This window comes from Chionomys nivalis, chromosome 12 (assembly GCF_950005125.1).
Source record: "Chionomys nivalis chromosome 12, mChiNiv1.1, whole genome shotgun sequence".
Lineage (NCBI taxonomy): Eukaryota > Metazoa > Chordata > Mammalia > Rodentia > Cricetidae > Chionomys > Chionomys nivalis.
This window is the reverse complement of record NC_080097.1, coordinates 39,053,323-39,066,590: the sequence shown is the minus strand read 5'-3', so window position 1 is coordinate 39,066,590 and position 13,268 is coordinate 39,053,323. Positions and strand designations below refer to the sequence as shown.

Genomic DNA, 13,268 nt, shown 5'->3' with positions numbered 1-13,268 from the left:
CCAAATAAGATCACATTCACGGCCGGGCGACGGTGGCGCACGCCTTTAATCCCAGCACTCGGGAGGCAGAGGCAGGCGGATCTCTGTGAGTTCGAGACCAGCCTGGTCTACAGAGCTAGTTCCAGGACAGGCTCCAAAGCCACAGAAAAACCCTGTCTCGAAAAAAAACAAAAAACAAAAAACAACAACAACAAAAAAAAGATCACATTCACGTGTTCTAGGTGGACACGAACTTCGGACGGACATGACTCAACCCAGCATAAGTATGTGCCCTGCGCTATGTATTTCACGGCCAGTTTGACTTTTTTTATTTTTATTTTGCCTCTCTTAGTTTTATTTTAAACTGGGAAATTTTCAAACATATCGAAAAGCAGACAGATTGTAGCAGCCTGTTTCATCCAATTATAGTGAAACTATAAACTAGCTTCCTGCTGCTTTTAATCCTTGAAGCTGCAGCTTTATCCGTGCCACTGGTCCAATTTCTGTCAGTTGGGAGCTACGCTCTTCTTTCCCCCTTCCTCCTCTTCTTCCTCTTCCTTCTTCTCTCCTCCTTCCTCTTCCTCACCGTCCTCCTCTTCTTCTTTCAAAAATGTCTTACTATATACCAGACTGGTTTGAACATGCAATTCTCCAGCCTTTACCTCTCAAGATAAGGTTTCTTTGCATCTCCCTGGGAATCCTGGAACTCCCTCTGTAGAACAGGTTGGCCTTAAACTCAGAGCTTCACCTGCCTCTGCCTGGGATTAAAGGCGTGCACCACCACCACCCTGCAGGTGTTCTACTATTGAGCTGTTTGCTTATTGTGGTATTCATGCATATGTGTTTAAACATGTGTGTGATGATGATGATGATGATGATGGTGATGGTAGTGTGTGTGTGTGTGTGTGTGTGTGTGTGTGTGTGTGCAGGTCAGAGGAAAATTTTGGTATCAGGAGTTGTCTCCTTCCTTCCTTCCTTCCTTCCTTCCTTCCTTCCTTCCTTCCTTCCTTCCTTCCTCTCCTTCCTTTGTACTTTCTTCCTTCCTTTCTTTTTATATATTTTTTAAAAAAGAAAACAAACTATCTTTTTTTATTATACATACCAATCCAAGTTCCCACTCCCTCCCTTCCTCCCATTCCCTCCACATACTCTCCCACCCCACCCCCATCCAATCCTCAGAGAGGGTAAGGCACATTGCTTGGTGGAAGGTCCAAGGCCCTCCCTACTATATCTAGGCTGAGCAAGATATACATCCAAAGAGAAAAGGTTCCCCCAAAGCCACTACATGCAGTAAGGATAAATCCTGGTGCCGCCACCAGTGGTCCCTCAGTCCGCCCCAGCCATGCAACTGTCAACCCCATTCAGAGGAACTAGTTTGGTCCTATGCTTGTTCCTTCCCTGTCCGGCTGAAGTTGGTGAGCTCCCATTAGCTCAGGTCGACTGTTTCAGTGGGTGCAGTGGGTGTATCCATCATGCTCTTGACCTCTTGACTCATATTCTCATTCCTCCCACTCTTAAACTGAACTTTTGGAGCTCAGTCCATTGCGCTGATGCAGGTCTCTGTCTTTTTTTTTTTTTTTTTTTAAGACAAGCTCTACCATTGGCCTAGAACTCTGTGATTAGCTCACTGACTCTAATGAGCTCCCAAATTCTACCTGTGGGCCCCACCCCCCACTTCCCAGGGTTGGAATTACAAGCTCAAGTTACCATGATCAGCTTTTTCTGTCAATTCTGGGAGTTGCACTTGGGTCCTTGCACAGCGAACGCTTTGCCGACTGACCCATCTCTCCGGCTCGAGTCTCACTTCCTGACGACATCGTCCCTCTTTCTTCTTTCCAGGTTGTGCTGTGCTCCAGGTCAGCCCGGTGGCTGAGACACTTTCTGCCTCTCCTGTGGTGAGAGAAGCCTGCAGACATGACTCAGATGAGTTCGTCATGTTAGGTGAGGTTTAGAACCTCCTTGCTTCCAACTCCCTCACATACCATACACCTACCAGCAAACATCACACACGAGGCCATGTTAGGGATGTCTGAGGAAACCTCTCCCAGGATGTGGCGAAGGAGAAGCTGTTTCCTTGTCTCTGGCATCTTGATAATTGTTCATCTTACTTGTAAGAGCTAAACAAAAAATGCAGATATTCATTAGATCTGCTGTGTGGTTTTGATGAAGTTTATATAAAAATCCCATCTCTGGTGGTTACCTGGAGTCTCGCACTGTTATCTGTAGGTGGTTAGCACAGCAGGTTTCCTGAATGCAGGTTCCTATTTTTATATTCTTATAAAATTAGCCAAGTGAGACAGGCTAAAAGACCCTGTTATCCTTTCTTTCATTTTCTCGCAGAACTTGGGGAATGTAATGACATCACAGAAGGCAGCAGACGCCCCTGCAACTCTTTAAAAAGGTACATGTCTTCTTGTGCTTACACACATGGACCGCTGGGGGTTTCTTTGGAGCCACCATGTCCACTATGTCACCCATACTGGATATTGGGACCAGTTTAGCCACAAACAGGGTTCGCAGATGGCTAACGTTGTCAGGTTGACAGAGTCCAGAATCACCCAAGAATAGGGCCCCTCAGCCTGTCTCTGGGGATCATCTTGACTATATTATCTGATGTGGGAAGACCCATGTTAATGGGAGATCATCCTCTGGACAAGGTGAGCTGCACTCTGTGGGTGGAGAGTGCTGAGTGTGAGCTCGCATGCATTCCCTGTTCTCTTCTGACTGCTGTGCAGTGTGGTGAGCCGCTTCCCAATGCCTTGACTTCTCTACCATAGTGGACTGTCCCTTGAAGGTCAAGCTAAAATAAATCCTTTCTGACATTCCTGGAGACAGCCTCACAACAAACACCCCAAGCCCCTGGCTCTGACAATTTTCCAACCCCTTCTTCTGCAGTGTTCCCCTGAGCCTTAGGTGTGGGAGTGTCTGGAGATGTATTTATTGAGATTGGACTCCACGACTCTGCATTCTGATTGGTTGTTGTTTTCTGTCGTCTCTGTTTGTTGCACAGAGAAGTTTTCCTGAGGAGAGGCCATGACTGCACTTTTAAAAACAAAGGTTTATAGATTGCTAAACCAGATTATGCTGGTTTAGCAAGTTAGTGGTGGAGGGAGGGAAGGGAAGGGAGAAGTTATAATTATACTATCAAAAATTTTAGCCAGGCTGTGGTGGCGCACGCCTTTAATCCCAGAATTTGGGAGGCAGAGGCAGGTGGCTCTCTGAGTTTGAATCCAACATAGCCCACAGAGTGAGTTCCAGAACAGCCAAGGCTACACAGAGAAACCCTGTCTCAAAAAACAAAACAAAAAAAAAACAAAGAAAAAGATTTAAAATAATAAAAAGTAAAGTAAATACTTTCTCCCTTAAATTAATATTTTCTCAGGAGTATGTATTTTATTTTTGTCTGCATGGGTGTTTTGCCCCTCAAGTTGCTTTTGCCCTTTTATCACAGCACCAGGCGAAGAAACTAATCCAAGAAGATCACCTAGAAGTCAGTCGGTCACCTCCATAACAGCAGTGATGTTTGCAATGATAAAATACCTGAGACAACTAACTTACAGAGAGAAAAGGTTGTTTGTCTTTGGAAACGCAAAGACAAAATAGTGTCATTGACAGTGAGGGTAGTGTGGCTTAGGGATATCATGGCAGGATCAAGGGTAGTGGGGAATGTTCCCACCATCCTTTGTGGTTACTGCCTCCAGTGATCTACAGACCTCCTGCTAAGTTCCACCTCCCCAAGCTTCAGTCATCTCTGTGGGAGCCAATCCCTTATAACCTGGACCTTTGGAGGACACGGCCCATATTCAAGGCCTAGCATCCCCAAAGTCACTCTGTGTTTTATATATGCTGTGTAAAAAGCTTTTGTATATGTGTCAGGACTGCCAGCCAACAAAGAGAGACTTATTAATTATGAAAGCTTGGCCTTGGCTTAGGCTTTTTTCTAACCAGCTCTTAAAGCTTAAATTAACCTGCTTTTATTAATCTACATTCAAACCACGTGACTTGGTTACCTCTACTCTGTACTGTATGTCTGACCTCTTCAGTATCTCCATTGAGTTTCCCATGTGCCTAGATTCATCCCTCTGACTTCTCTGCTTGGAAGTCCCGCCTATCCTCTTCTGCCTAGCTATTGGTTGTTCAGCTTTTTATTACACCAATTGCAGCAACACATCTTCACGCAGTGTACAAAAATTCTGCAATGTCCATGTCTTCATTTAACCTCACAGGGAGGCTAGGCAAGTTTTCCATATGTCTTTGTGCATTTATTTAAAACAAATTTAGATTTATTTTTATGAGTGTTTTACCTGCATGCATGTTTGTGTACCATGTGTGTATCGTGTGCCCATGGAGGTCAGAAGACAGGCTTTGATCCCCTGGAATTGGAATTATGGATGACTGTGAGCCGCCATGTAGGTGCTGGAACCAAATCCTAGGTCTCTGCAAGGGCAACAAGTGCTCTTAACTGCTGAGTCCTCTCTCCAACCCCTGTGCATTTATTTGTGATCCTATTTTATAGACATGGAAGCAAGGCTTATAAAAGGATGTCACAATGCTCCCACCCCTCGTGACAGGGTCTCACTATGTAGCTACAGCTGTCTTGGAACTTGTTAGGTAGATTAGACTGGCCTTGAACTCATGGGGATCCCCCTGCCTCTGCCACCCCAGTGCTGAGATTAAAGGATGGGTCAGCCCCACAATGCTATTAAACATCAGAAGAAGGATTTGAACTCTGGTTTTCTGACTTTAAAGCCAGTGTTCTTTTCACCCTACCCAGTCTTCATGGTCTTAATAAATGAGAGACTCTGCCGATTGTGGATGAACTGTGTTGCTTTAGATGCTCAGCTAATAACTATCTCACACGATGCTTTTCTGGACACACAGTTGAACTCCCAAAGATCCCGGCTGTATACCCTATATACAGTCGTCCAGCTTTTCTTTCTCTTGTGTTTCAGTGCAACTTGTGAGTCAGACTTCAGTTTTGCTGGGCTGTTAGCCAGAGAGTTGTTCCGAGGGTTCTGGAAGTGCCAGGTGCTGTCGGAAGTCAATTCTCGGCTGCCAGGCTCCCTGACAGCAGCCAGCTCAGGAGTAAGTATGGAAGCCAGTTGACGATGGAATGAAACGTTTTTAGTTTCTCACTTGGCCTGCTTGATTCAAATGTTTCTGTTTCCTAGGATGGCTTATAGGCATCCCGAAGGTCTCAAAATGATTGTGAGCACCCATTGAACATCAGGGAATGTACTTAACGCTTCGCACTACGGTGTTATTGTTTTTGAGAAAAAAACGGAAAAAAAAAACAAACAAAAAAACAAAAACAAAAAACAAACAAAAAAACAAAAGGTCTTGCTGTGTAGCCCAGGCCAGTCTCTAATTTACAGAATTCTTTTACTCCAGACTCCCTAGTTCTGGGATTACAGGCCTGCTAAGATATTGTGATCCTCCCCAAGTATGCTGAGGTGTTGCTCTTATTTCCCCGTCTTATTACTCTTATTTTAAAGTGCTGGGCAGACCTGAGCAGGACTGTGGGCAGGAGGGTCAGTGGTGAAGCAGGTGTCACTGCTAGCTGACAGACGTGAAAATATGCAGGACTTTTTACTTGCAGGATAGACCGCAAGAACATGAAGCGCCCTGGTGGTAGGAAATGCTAAAAGAAGTGTTGAAAAAACAAGAAACAAACAAACAAACAAAAACCACCTCTCTGGAAGGGCCAGGGTGGGCAGGCATCTAATTCTATCAGAGGAATTAAGGTGACTGGAAAGCTTAGATAATCACCCAGGTGTTAGCCAGGTGGAGCTAGCAAGGGTGGTCCGAACACAAATGGAGGAGTGAAGCCCCACGAGCAAACTCAGGTGTGGTGGATAGTGTACGTGTGTGAGTGTGTGTGTGGGGGGGGGGCGTGGGGCTGGGATTCACGGGAACAGGCTTGAATGATAATGGCCAAATTGCGGAGGTTTCTGGTTTGGAGGAGTCTGGATTCTAAACGACAACAGGAAAATGTAAGATTTTACAGTAAGCTGTTGAGCTTGCAGGGTTTTCTGCAACAAGACCGTGGCAGAACTCTCTGATTGGCTGCTGCTTTTGTCACTGGAGGCCGCTTTTGTCATGGAGTGGCCCTGGTCACAGAGCCCTCCTCACCACATGGGAAATCTGGAAACAAATGAGCTATAAATGCTAAAACAGATGGGCCCAGGCACAGTGGCTAAGAGCTCGGATGTTCTTGCAGTGTGAGCTTCCAGCTCCTACACCCAGCGGCTCACAAGGGCGAGGAACTCCAGTCCTGGGGTTCTGATACCCTCTTCTGGCCTGCACAGGCACCAGGCACACAAAACACAGAATCATTAAAAAAAAAGGGGGGGGGGTGCTCAGCTGGAAAGTAAAGGACCTGTGTCAAATCCTTCAGATCAGCTAAAACCAGTTCCGAGTTCCGGTGGTAAATTGTTATGGGAAACACTGGAGAGTTCTTTTCAGTTAAGCGCCTGAAATGCTTTCTGAGGTCATCCCTGACTCCTCTCACGTGTCACGCAGGTGGAGAATGTAGAGCGTGCTGGGGAAGACTTGGATTCCAGTGTGGACACAACACAGGAACTCATGCCTAAGTCTAGGGTCCCAGGGGCTGAAGACTGGGTCCCCCCTCAATTTCAAATCATACTTACCGTTCACACGCCAGTCAAGTAAGTGTGGGTGCTGCCCGGGATCCGGGTTCTACTTGGAACACGGGACGGGGCCCACCTGGTTCCTATGGAAGCAGATGAAGTAAAACCAATGTACTGAGGGACAAAGGAGTGAATGTTTCTTCGTTTTGGTGCTCTGTTGTTGGGGGTGGGCGGAGGCACAGGGGCGGTCCCAGACGTTAGGAGTGTGACTCTCCCTCCCCAGTTCTGAATGTTCCCTAGCACCTCTAGATCAAATCGGCCCAAAGAGGATTTTAAGTGGCTGATACTGAAACCAAAACCAAACGCAACGGTTTCAAATGATGAGACCATTCTCTTTCCCAGACCAGCTAGCATGCAATGAAAAGAACAATGAATGCGTGCGAGTTTTGAGAGAAGAATTTAATCTCGAGATTGTCCATAGTTGAGAAATGTAGCGGGGCATGAGTAAAATCTTTATTCCATAACATCACAGGCTCTCCGAGACAGCTAAAATTATACAAGAAGGGAGTAAACTTATATTGTGTGTGCATATGTGGCCGGATGCATTGTGTGTACATAGTAGTTCAATTGTGATTTGTCCTGAGAGTAGGTAATGGATTGCAGACAAAGGTTACAGGCAACATATTTGAGCCACGTGCAGTTTTTCTGTTCTCGTGTTCCCTCATATGAACTTCAGGGCTATGGAGCAACGTTTCCTGAGCTCCATGGAGGTGGCTCATGCGTCATATCTTTGCTCTCAGACTTGGTGGAACCCAGGAAGGCCGCTGTGAATGCCTGGACAGAGCTTGTCCTCGGGGCACTGGGACAGGTCACTTTCCTTGCACAGGATAGCTTTTCTCTCAAATTTCCCAGAATCCTCTATAAGACATACGGATGGAGATTTAATGCATTCTTTTTAACCTCGGCAATTTTTGTTGACCTTGAATTGCAACAAAAGTTTAAATTTACCACTATGCCCATAATTCTAGGTCACCATTGAAATCAGGGCACCGCTGTTCCCAGAACACTCTTCGCAGGAAGGAGCATTTGATAACCTGACCTTGCGCCCTCTCTTCTTCTAATGTATATTGCATTTATTCATGTGTGACCTTTCCGAGCACGTCAGATTGTGTTGTGTCTCCTCGGCTGTCTTTGGTGTACCTCTGGCTTCTGCTCACGGGCAATGGGAAGCCCCAAGGACTCTACAATAGAAGGGTTCTTTGTGATACTGACTTCTAATTTTGGGACTTTTACCTTGACTTTTAAATTTAAGAGTCCCATGTTTAACCAGACAGCCATATTGGATCAGTATAAAATTCTCTCAAAATGAAAAAAATGACAAAATTAAGCACCCTATGCCAAGGAGCACACAATGATGCCGACTGCTTTGTTATCAATGAAAAAATGCTGCCCTGATCAGCTCTGAAATGCTAACAGCTGCCACTTTCTGTCCTCAGGAGGGATATAGCGGTGGTGGCCCAGAATTTCTTCTGTGCCGGATGCGGGACTCCGATACAGCCCAGTAAGTGTGGGTTCTGTGCCACTTGCCTGTTGCGTGGTAACAGTGCCGATAGGCAGAGCTGGACGGTGCATTGCTTTGGTGTGGGACAGGAGCCTTTTCAGTGTGAGCATGTTGTGATGGATTTGTGGAAGTGATCCTGTCTTTCACTAGGAGGCCACAATTATCCACTAAGCTGCGTGACTAGTCAGGAGCCAGGAGGACCAGCATCCTGGCTGCTTTCTCCGCTAGGCACTTGGAGATTTAGGCATTTGAACCTATTGCTTCCTCTCCCCAGAATGCCCTCTCTGGAGACTCCCCTATGACTATTGGCTTCCGTCACACCTTTACCCTCTTTTTCAGCCCACTCCTCTTCTTCCTCTCCCCCTCTTCTTCACTTCCTCCTCCTCCTCTTTACTCCGAGTTTTCCCTGGCTACCCCATGGGACGTGCCTACCTGGCCACATCCAATAGTTTGTGTGCTTCATTCAATCAGCCTCCAGACTGTTTACTCCCAGCATGGCATCCATCCCTAGAATACTCTTAACTTTATGTACAGATTCTTATCTGCTCCATCACCACTAAGCTCCAAGAAGGCAGAGACATTGTTGGTTTTGTTCATTGTTCATCTCCAGCCTCAGGGCCATGCTGGCTCATAGATGATTCCCCCCAGACACACCCACAGAGTAAACAAATGGCTCTTGGCAAGACTTCTCTAAGAGAGGACATGGTGACTCATTTCTGGGCTGGTCAAGATCCTGCAAACTCGTCTTCCCTGTGCAAGATTTTTAGCTGAGACGGGGCATTGCTTGGTCTATTTCAAGAGATTAGAACTGAAAGCAGAACCACCCTGGCTTCTTCTAGCTCATGAATGTACCACAGTCACAGAGAGTCTTCCTCAAATGACTCAGTTTTCTAGCTGGTCTGCCGAGAAGCAGGTCTGTTAGTTAATCTGTACATGCTAACGCCATCCGAAATGTCAAATTCATGGCTCAGAAACTATGTAGACATGACCGACTCCATGGATCCTTTGATACCTTCCTAAATTCACTGAAATTCTGTCAGTACAGTGGGGGAATCCTGCAGATCCTGCCCTCACAGAATCTGCTTCCCAGCTTGGAGGGCAAGATAAGAAAAGGGGAAGGCAAGACTGCTGTGGAATCCACAGCAGAGAAACTTAATCTGAGGTGGAGGTGGAGAGGAGAATGAGAGGTTTTATAAGGAGGTGATTATCTCTAGGATGTGGGGTGCCCAGCACATGCAAAGGGCCTGGGGCCACTGGGAAGGCAGCTGAGGAGAGGGAAACCATGCAGAGGAGGTGCAGAGTAAGTCGGTGATGTCATCTACGGAAGTGATCTAGCTAGCGCTTCTCCTGAAAACTTGGTCTGATTCTGATTGTTTCCACCTTGAATTCTGAGATCATTTAGACTTACAGAAGAGTTTCAGAAACAGTGCGAAGGGCTCCCAAGCCATCTTCCCTGGCTTCTGTCAATGCCAATCACAGGGCAATCATTATATCTGAGATGTTAAGGTTGGCTCAATCCCCTCAGGTTAACTTCAGACTTTACCAGATTTCAGAAGACGGTGGCCCATAGTCTATCCATTTCAGAGTTCAGTCCAAAATTCCACATTCTATTGACATTCTTCCTGAGTCCCCTCCAATTTTACGTACAGGCCATTTCGCCTTCTACCTCTTGCTGGCTAGTCTTCTGTCAACTTGACACACAAGCTATAGTTATCTGAAAGGAGGGAACCTTAATTGAGAAGAAGCCTCCCTAAGATCCTGCTGTAAGGCATTTTCTTAGTTAATTAATGATTGGAGAAAGTCTAGTCCATTGTTGGTGTTCCATTCCCCGGGTTGGTGGTCTTCTCTCTGGTCAGCTTTATCCGAGAACTGCATTCTCCAATATAGCCTGCCCTTGTGGCATCTTAAACTCAAAGTCAATTAAAATTTAAACTTCAGTTTCTTAGTCACCCTTGGCCCATGCCATGGCAGCTGTGTTGGGCAACAGTGCATCACCATGTCTTCAAAAGGTTTCTTTGGACAGCCCAGTCCTAGAATTATTTTCCATGTCACTGATTCCGTGAGAAAGAAAACAGTTGTGGGAGGGGGGATTTCTAACTCCAGTTCTGCTGAATTGGGGGGAGCAGGGTTTGAGGTTTGGAGCAGAATTACATAATCCCTTAGCAGCCCCCTAAACGGTGACAAGTGAAATGGCTCCAGGTACTTGCCAATGCCCCCACACCACCCCTGAGAGGGTAAAAATCGCCCTGGCTGAGAGTCGCTGGTTTAGGAACCTTCCATTTTTCTGTCCTAACGGTCTTAGGAAGAGTGATGACATCATCCGTGCTGTACCAATGGCAGCACAGTGGGCATTCATTGAGGCTTGGTGAGTGGATGCGTGAATGAATACTGAGATGCTGGGGGCTTAGATGTTGGGGAGAGCCGGGTTATATCAGGAGGAAATTACTGCTCCTATCCTCCTGTCTCTTCCCATCATGCCAAGTCTGATCAGGGATGCGGGTTACCAGGGTAGAGTCTGCCTTCAGGTGGCATGCTTCAGAGTGCTGTACGGTTGCATGGTATAGCGCACTACACCTGTCCTTCAGGTATACTTCGGAGTACTGTGCTTTTGTAATTGGTTTTGTTGGAGATTTCACTGTTTAGCAAACCTCTCCCCAAAGGATAATTCAGCAAGTGCAGAGACATCGGCTCTTCCTCTTCCCCTTCAGTACCTGTACCCAGGGAGGAGCAGGATATACTGGCTATACACTGGATGTCAACTGAACTCGCCTGTTCACTGCCTGTGTGTCCCTACAGTGACACTTGTCTTCGCCGTCCTGTGTTTTCCTTAAAGAGAGAACACAAGCTCCTAAGTCATGGAATTATAAACATAGAGTGACATTTATTAACCTGTAACCAGCTTGGAGAACAGGCTAAGTGCCCAGAAGAGACTCGTTCCTGCCTATTCTTCGAGGCATTATTAGGAACGTGGTCATCGGTATCTACAGGGCTACGGCGTTAGTCACCGTCTTCCCATCGTTATGTTGTTCTTTCTCACCACGGAGCTAACAGACATAAGAACTAGAATTACACCTTGTGTTATCTCGACTACACAGAGGCACACATCAAAGCAGGAACGGCAAACGCCAAGAGTTGACTCATGTCGGGTGTTAATGCTGAGGGACGGCTGCACCGGAGAGTTCGGCTGTGTTGTTTCCTTCTGAGCCCAGGTTGTGAGGGCACCGTATTGTCACCGTCATCCCTACATTGTGATGCACGTTTTGTGCATCAAAACGTTTTATTAGAGAGATTTCAGAAGCACCATGTGTTTGTTTCAGCAGATTCAAAAGTGCAGGAAATAAGTAGTTTTCCCCATGCCACAGAGATGTGCGTTGTTAGCATTCTGGGGGAAGGTCTGGGTATTCTCTCTGTGTCCTCCTCCCCGATTTATAGTCTAGGTACTCTCTTCCCAGTCCACATATATGTATATGTGTATATATATACACCCTTCATCAGGCTACATCCTAACACCATGAGTACCCCGCTTTAGACTGTGATCTTCATATGTGGGCTCTCCCCAAAGTCTCTGGATCGCAGTTTATTAGCCTAAGAGATTCTGAGCTGTCTTTGGAGTTCCTATCAGTAACAGGTGGTGCCTGCACACTCCACCAGATTCCCAGACCCCACGCGAAAGGTTCTCACTGCATTGCAGTTCATGGAGCCCGTTTTCCAAGTACAAAAGTGTTTGGGAGGATTCCATTTCTTTGGCCTCTGTCTTATCCCAGCAAAGTTACGAATGGCTGTAGTGAAATCCCCATGCCCATGTCCCAGCTATGCTGTCTGGCAGTTGAACCTGGCCTTGCCACTGTGGTCAGTGGTCTGAGTCTGAAGCTGGCATAGGAGTAGGGAGGTGGCCTAGGGCAGATTCCTAACATCATGAACACGGTCTCACCCTCCTGCCCTCCACAGAGTTTGTGAAGCGGCTCCGGTACTGTGAGTATCTGGGCAAGTACTTCTGTGAGAACTGCCACTCATCTGCAGAGTCCTGGATCCCGGCGAGGATCCTGACGATGTGGGACTTCAGGAAGTACCCAGTCAGCAATTTCTCGAAATGGCTACTGGACAGCATATGGCACCAGCCTGTCTTCAACCTGCAAGGCGGGCATCATGGCCTCTACGCAAAATCCAAGGAACTGGATAGGGTGAAGGTGAGCGGATGCCTCCATGGAGGAGGAAGCAAGGGTAGGAAGAGGGCACCCCCCATAGGAGGAGATGCCTGTCACTCTGGTTTCAGAGAGTCTCCCGACACTCAACAAGGCAGATAGGCTGTGGAGTGAATGGTCTCTCACCTGCGTGGGCCCAAGGATTGCTGGATCCCAGGATTCAGTTATGTTTCCTGCCAGCATAGTATCTCAAAAAACTTGAAGGTTTGTCATGTGCGTTGCCAGTGGCCACTCATCATCTCATTCTCAGGGGTTGACTTTTTGCCTTAGGACATCCGGGAGCAACTGTTTCATATCAAGAAGCTGTTGAGGACTTGCAGGTTCGCTGACAGGTATGATTCCCAGCGGGAACGCTCGTCCCACTCCCACCTCAGGTGTGCTTCCTTGCCTGGCTGCCACGGTTCCTCCGACTCCCTGGGACCTTTTATTCTTGACCCCCCGGCACTGAAGGAAACAAACGAAAATGAGTTGTTTTAATACAAAAAAAAAAAAAAAGGACAGGAAAAGGATAAAAGTAAATACCTTGTGTCTAGAGTACACATAGAATATAAATATATGCAATAGATTGTGCTGGACCCCAGCAATGGAGTTGGTATCGTCCCACCCACTTTCAGTGCACAGCTCATGGACATTGAGGGTGTTTCCAATTGTGTCACCGCCACCACGGTCCATCTGCAGAACTCCTGCCTCTTGCAAAACCCCAGCTCTGTAGCCATTCCACCGTCCCCTTCTCTCCTCTGCATCCCGGCCTCTGGCAACCCGCATTCTTTCTTGATGAATTTGACCACTCTAAGTACTTTATGTATGTGGATCATAGAATAAATGTCCTCTTATCACTGGATAACTTCACCTCTGTGTCCTCAAGGTCCATCCACATCGCCCCATGTGTCAGGACTCCAGCCCTTTTGAAGACCGAGTAGCAGGCTGTGTGTGCAT

The 13,268-nt window shown here is 46.8% G+C and overlaps 1 protein-coding gene across 1 annotated transcript in view; it reads left to right on the top strand.

Annotated features, from left to right (window-relative positions):
* The window catches only part of Rubcnl (rubicon like autophagy enhancer), a 34,914-nt gene that overhangs the window by 17,926 nt on the left and 3,720 nt on the right, over window positions 1-13,268 (top strand). The window contains exons 5-11 of the mRNA XM_057786434.1: window positions 1,819-1,920; window positions 2,320-2,380; window positions 4,932-5,064; window positions 6,502-6,647; window positions 8,066-8,130; window positions 12,079-12,317; window positions 12,603-12,664. Coding sequence (XP_057642417.1) covers window positions 1,819-1,920; window positions 2,320-2,380; window positions 4,932-5,064; window positions 6,502-6,647; window positions 8,066-8,130; window positions 12,079-12,317; window positions 12,603-12,664 — 808 coding nt within the window. The remainder of the gene's footprint in view (window positions 1-1,818; window positions 1,921-2,319; window positions 2,381-4,931; window positions 5,065-6,501; window positions 6,648-8,065; window positions 8,131-12,078; window positions 12,318-12,602; window positions 12,665-13,268) is intronic.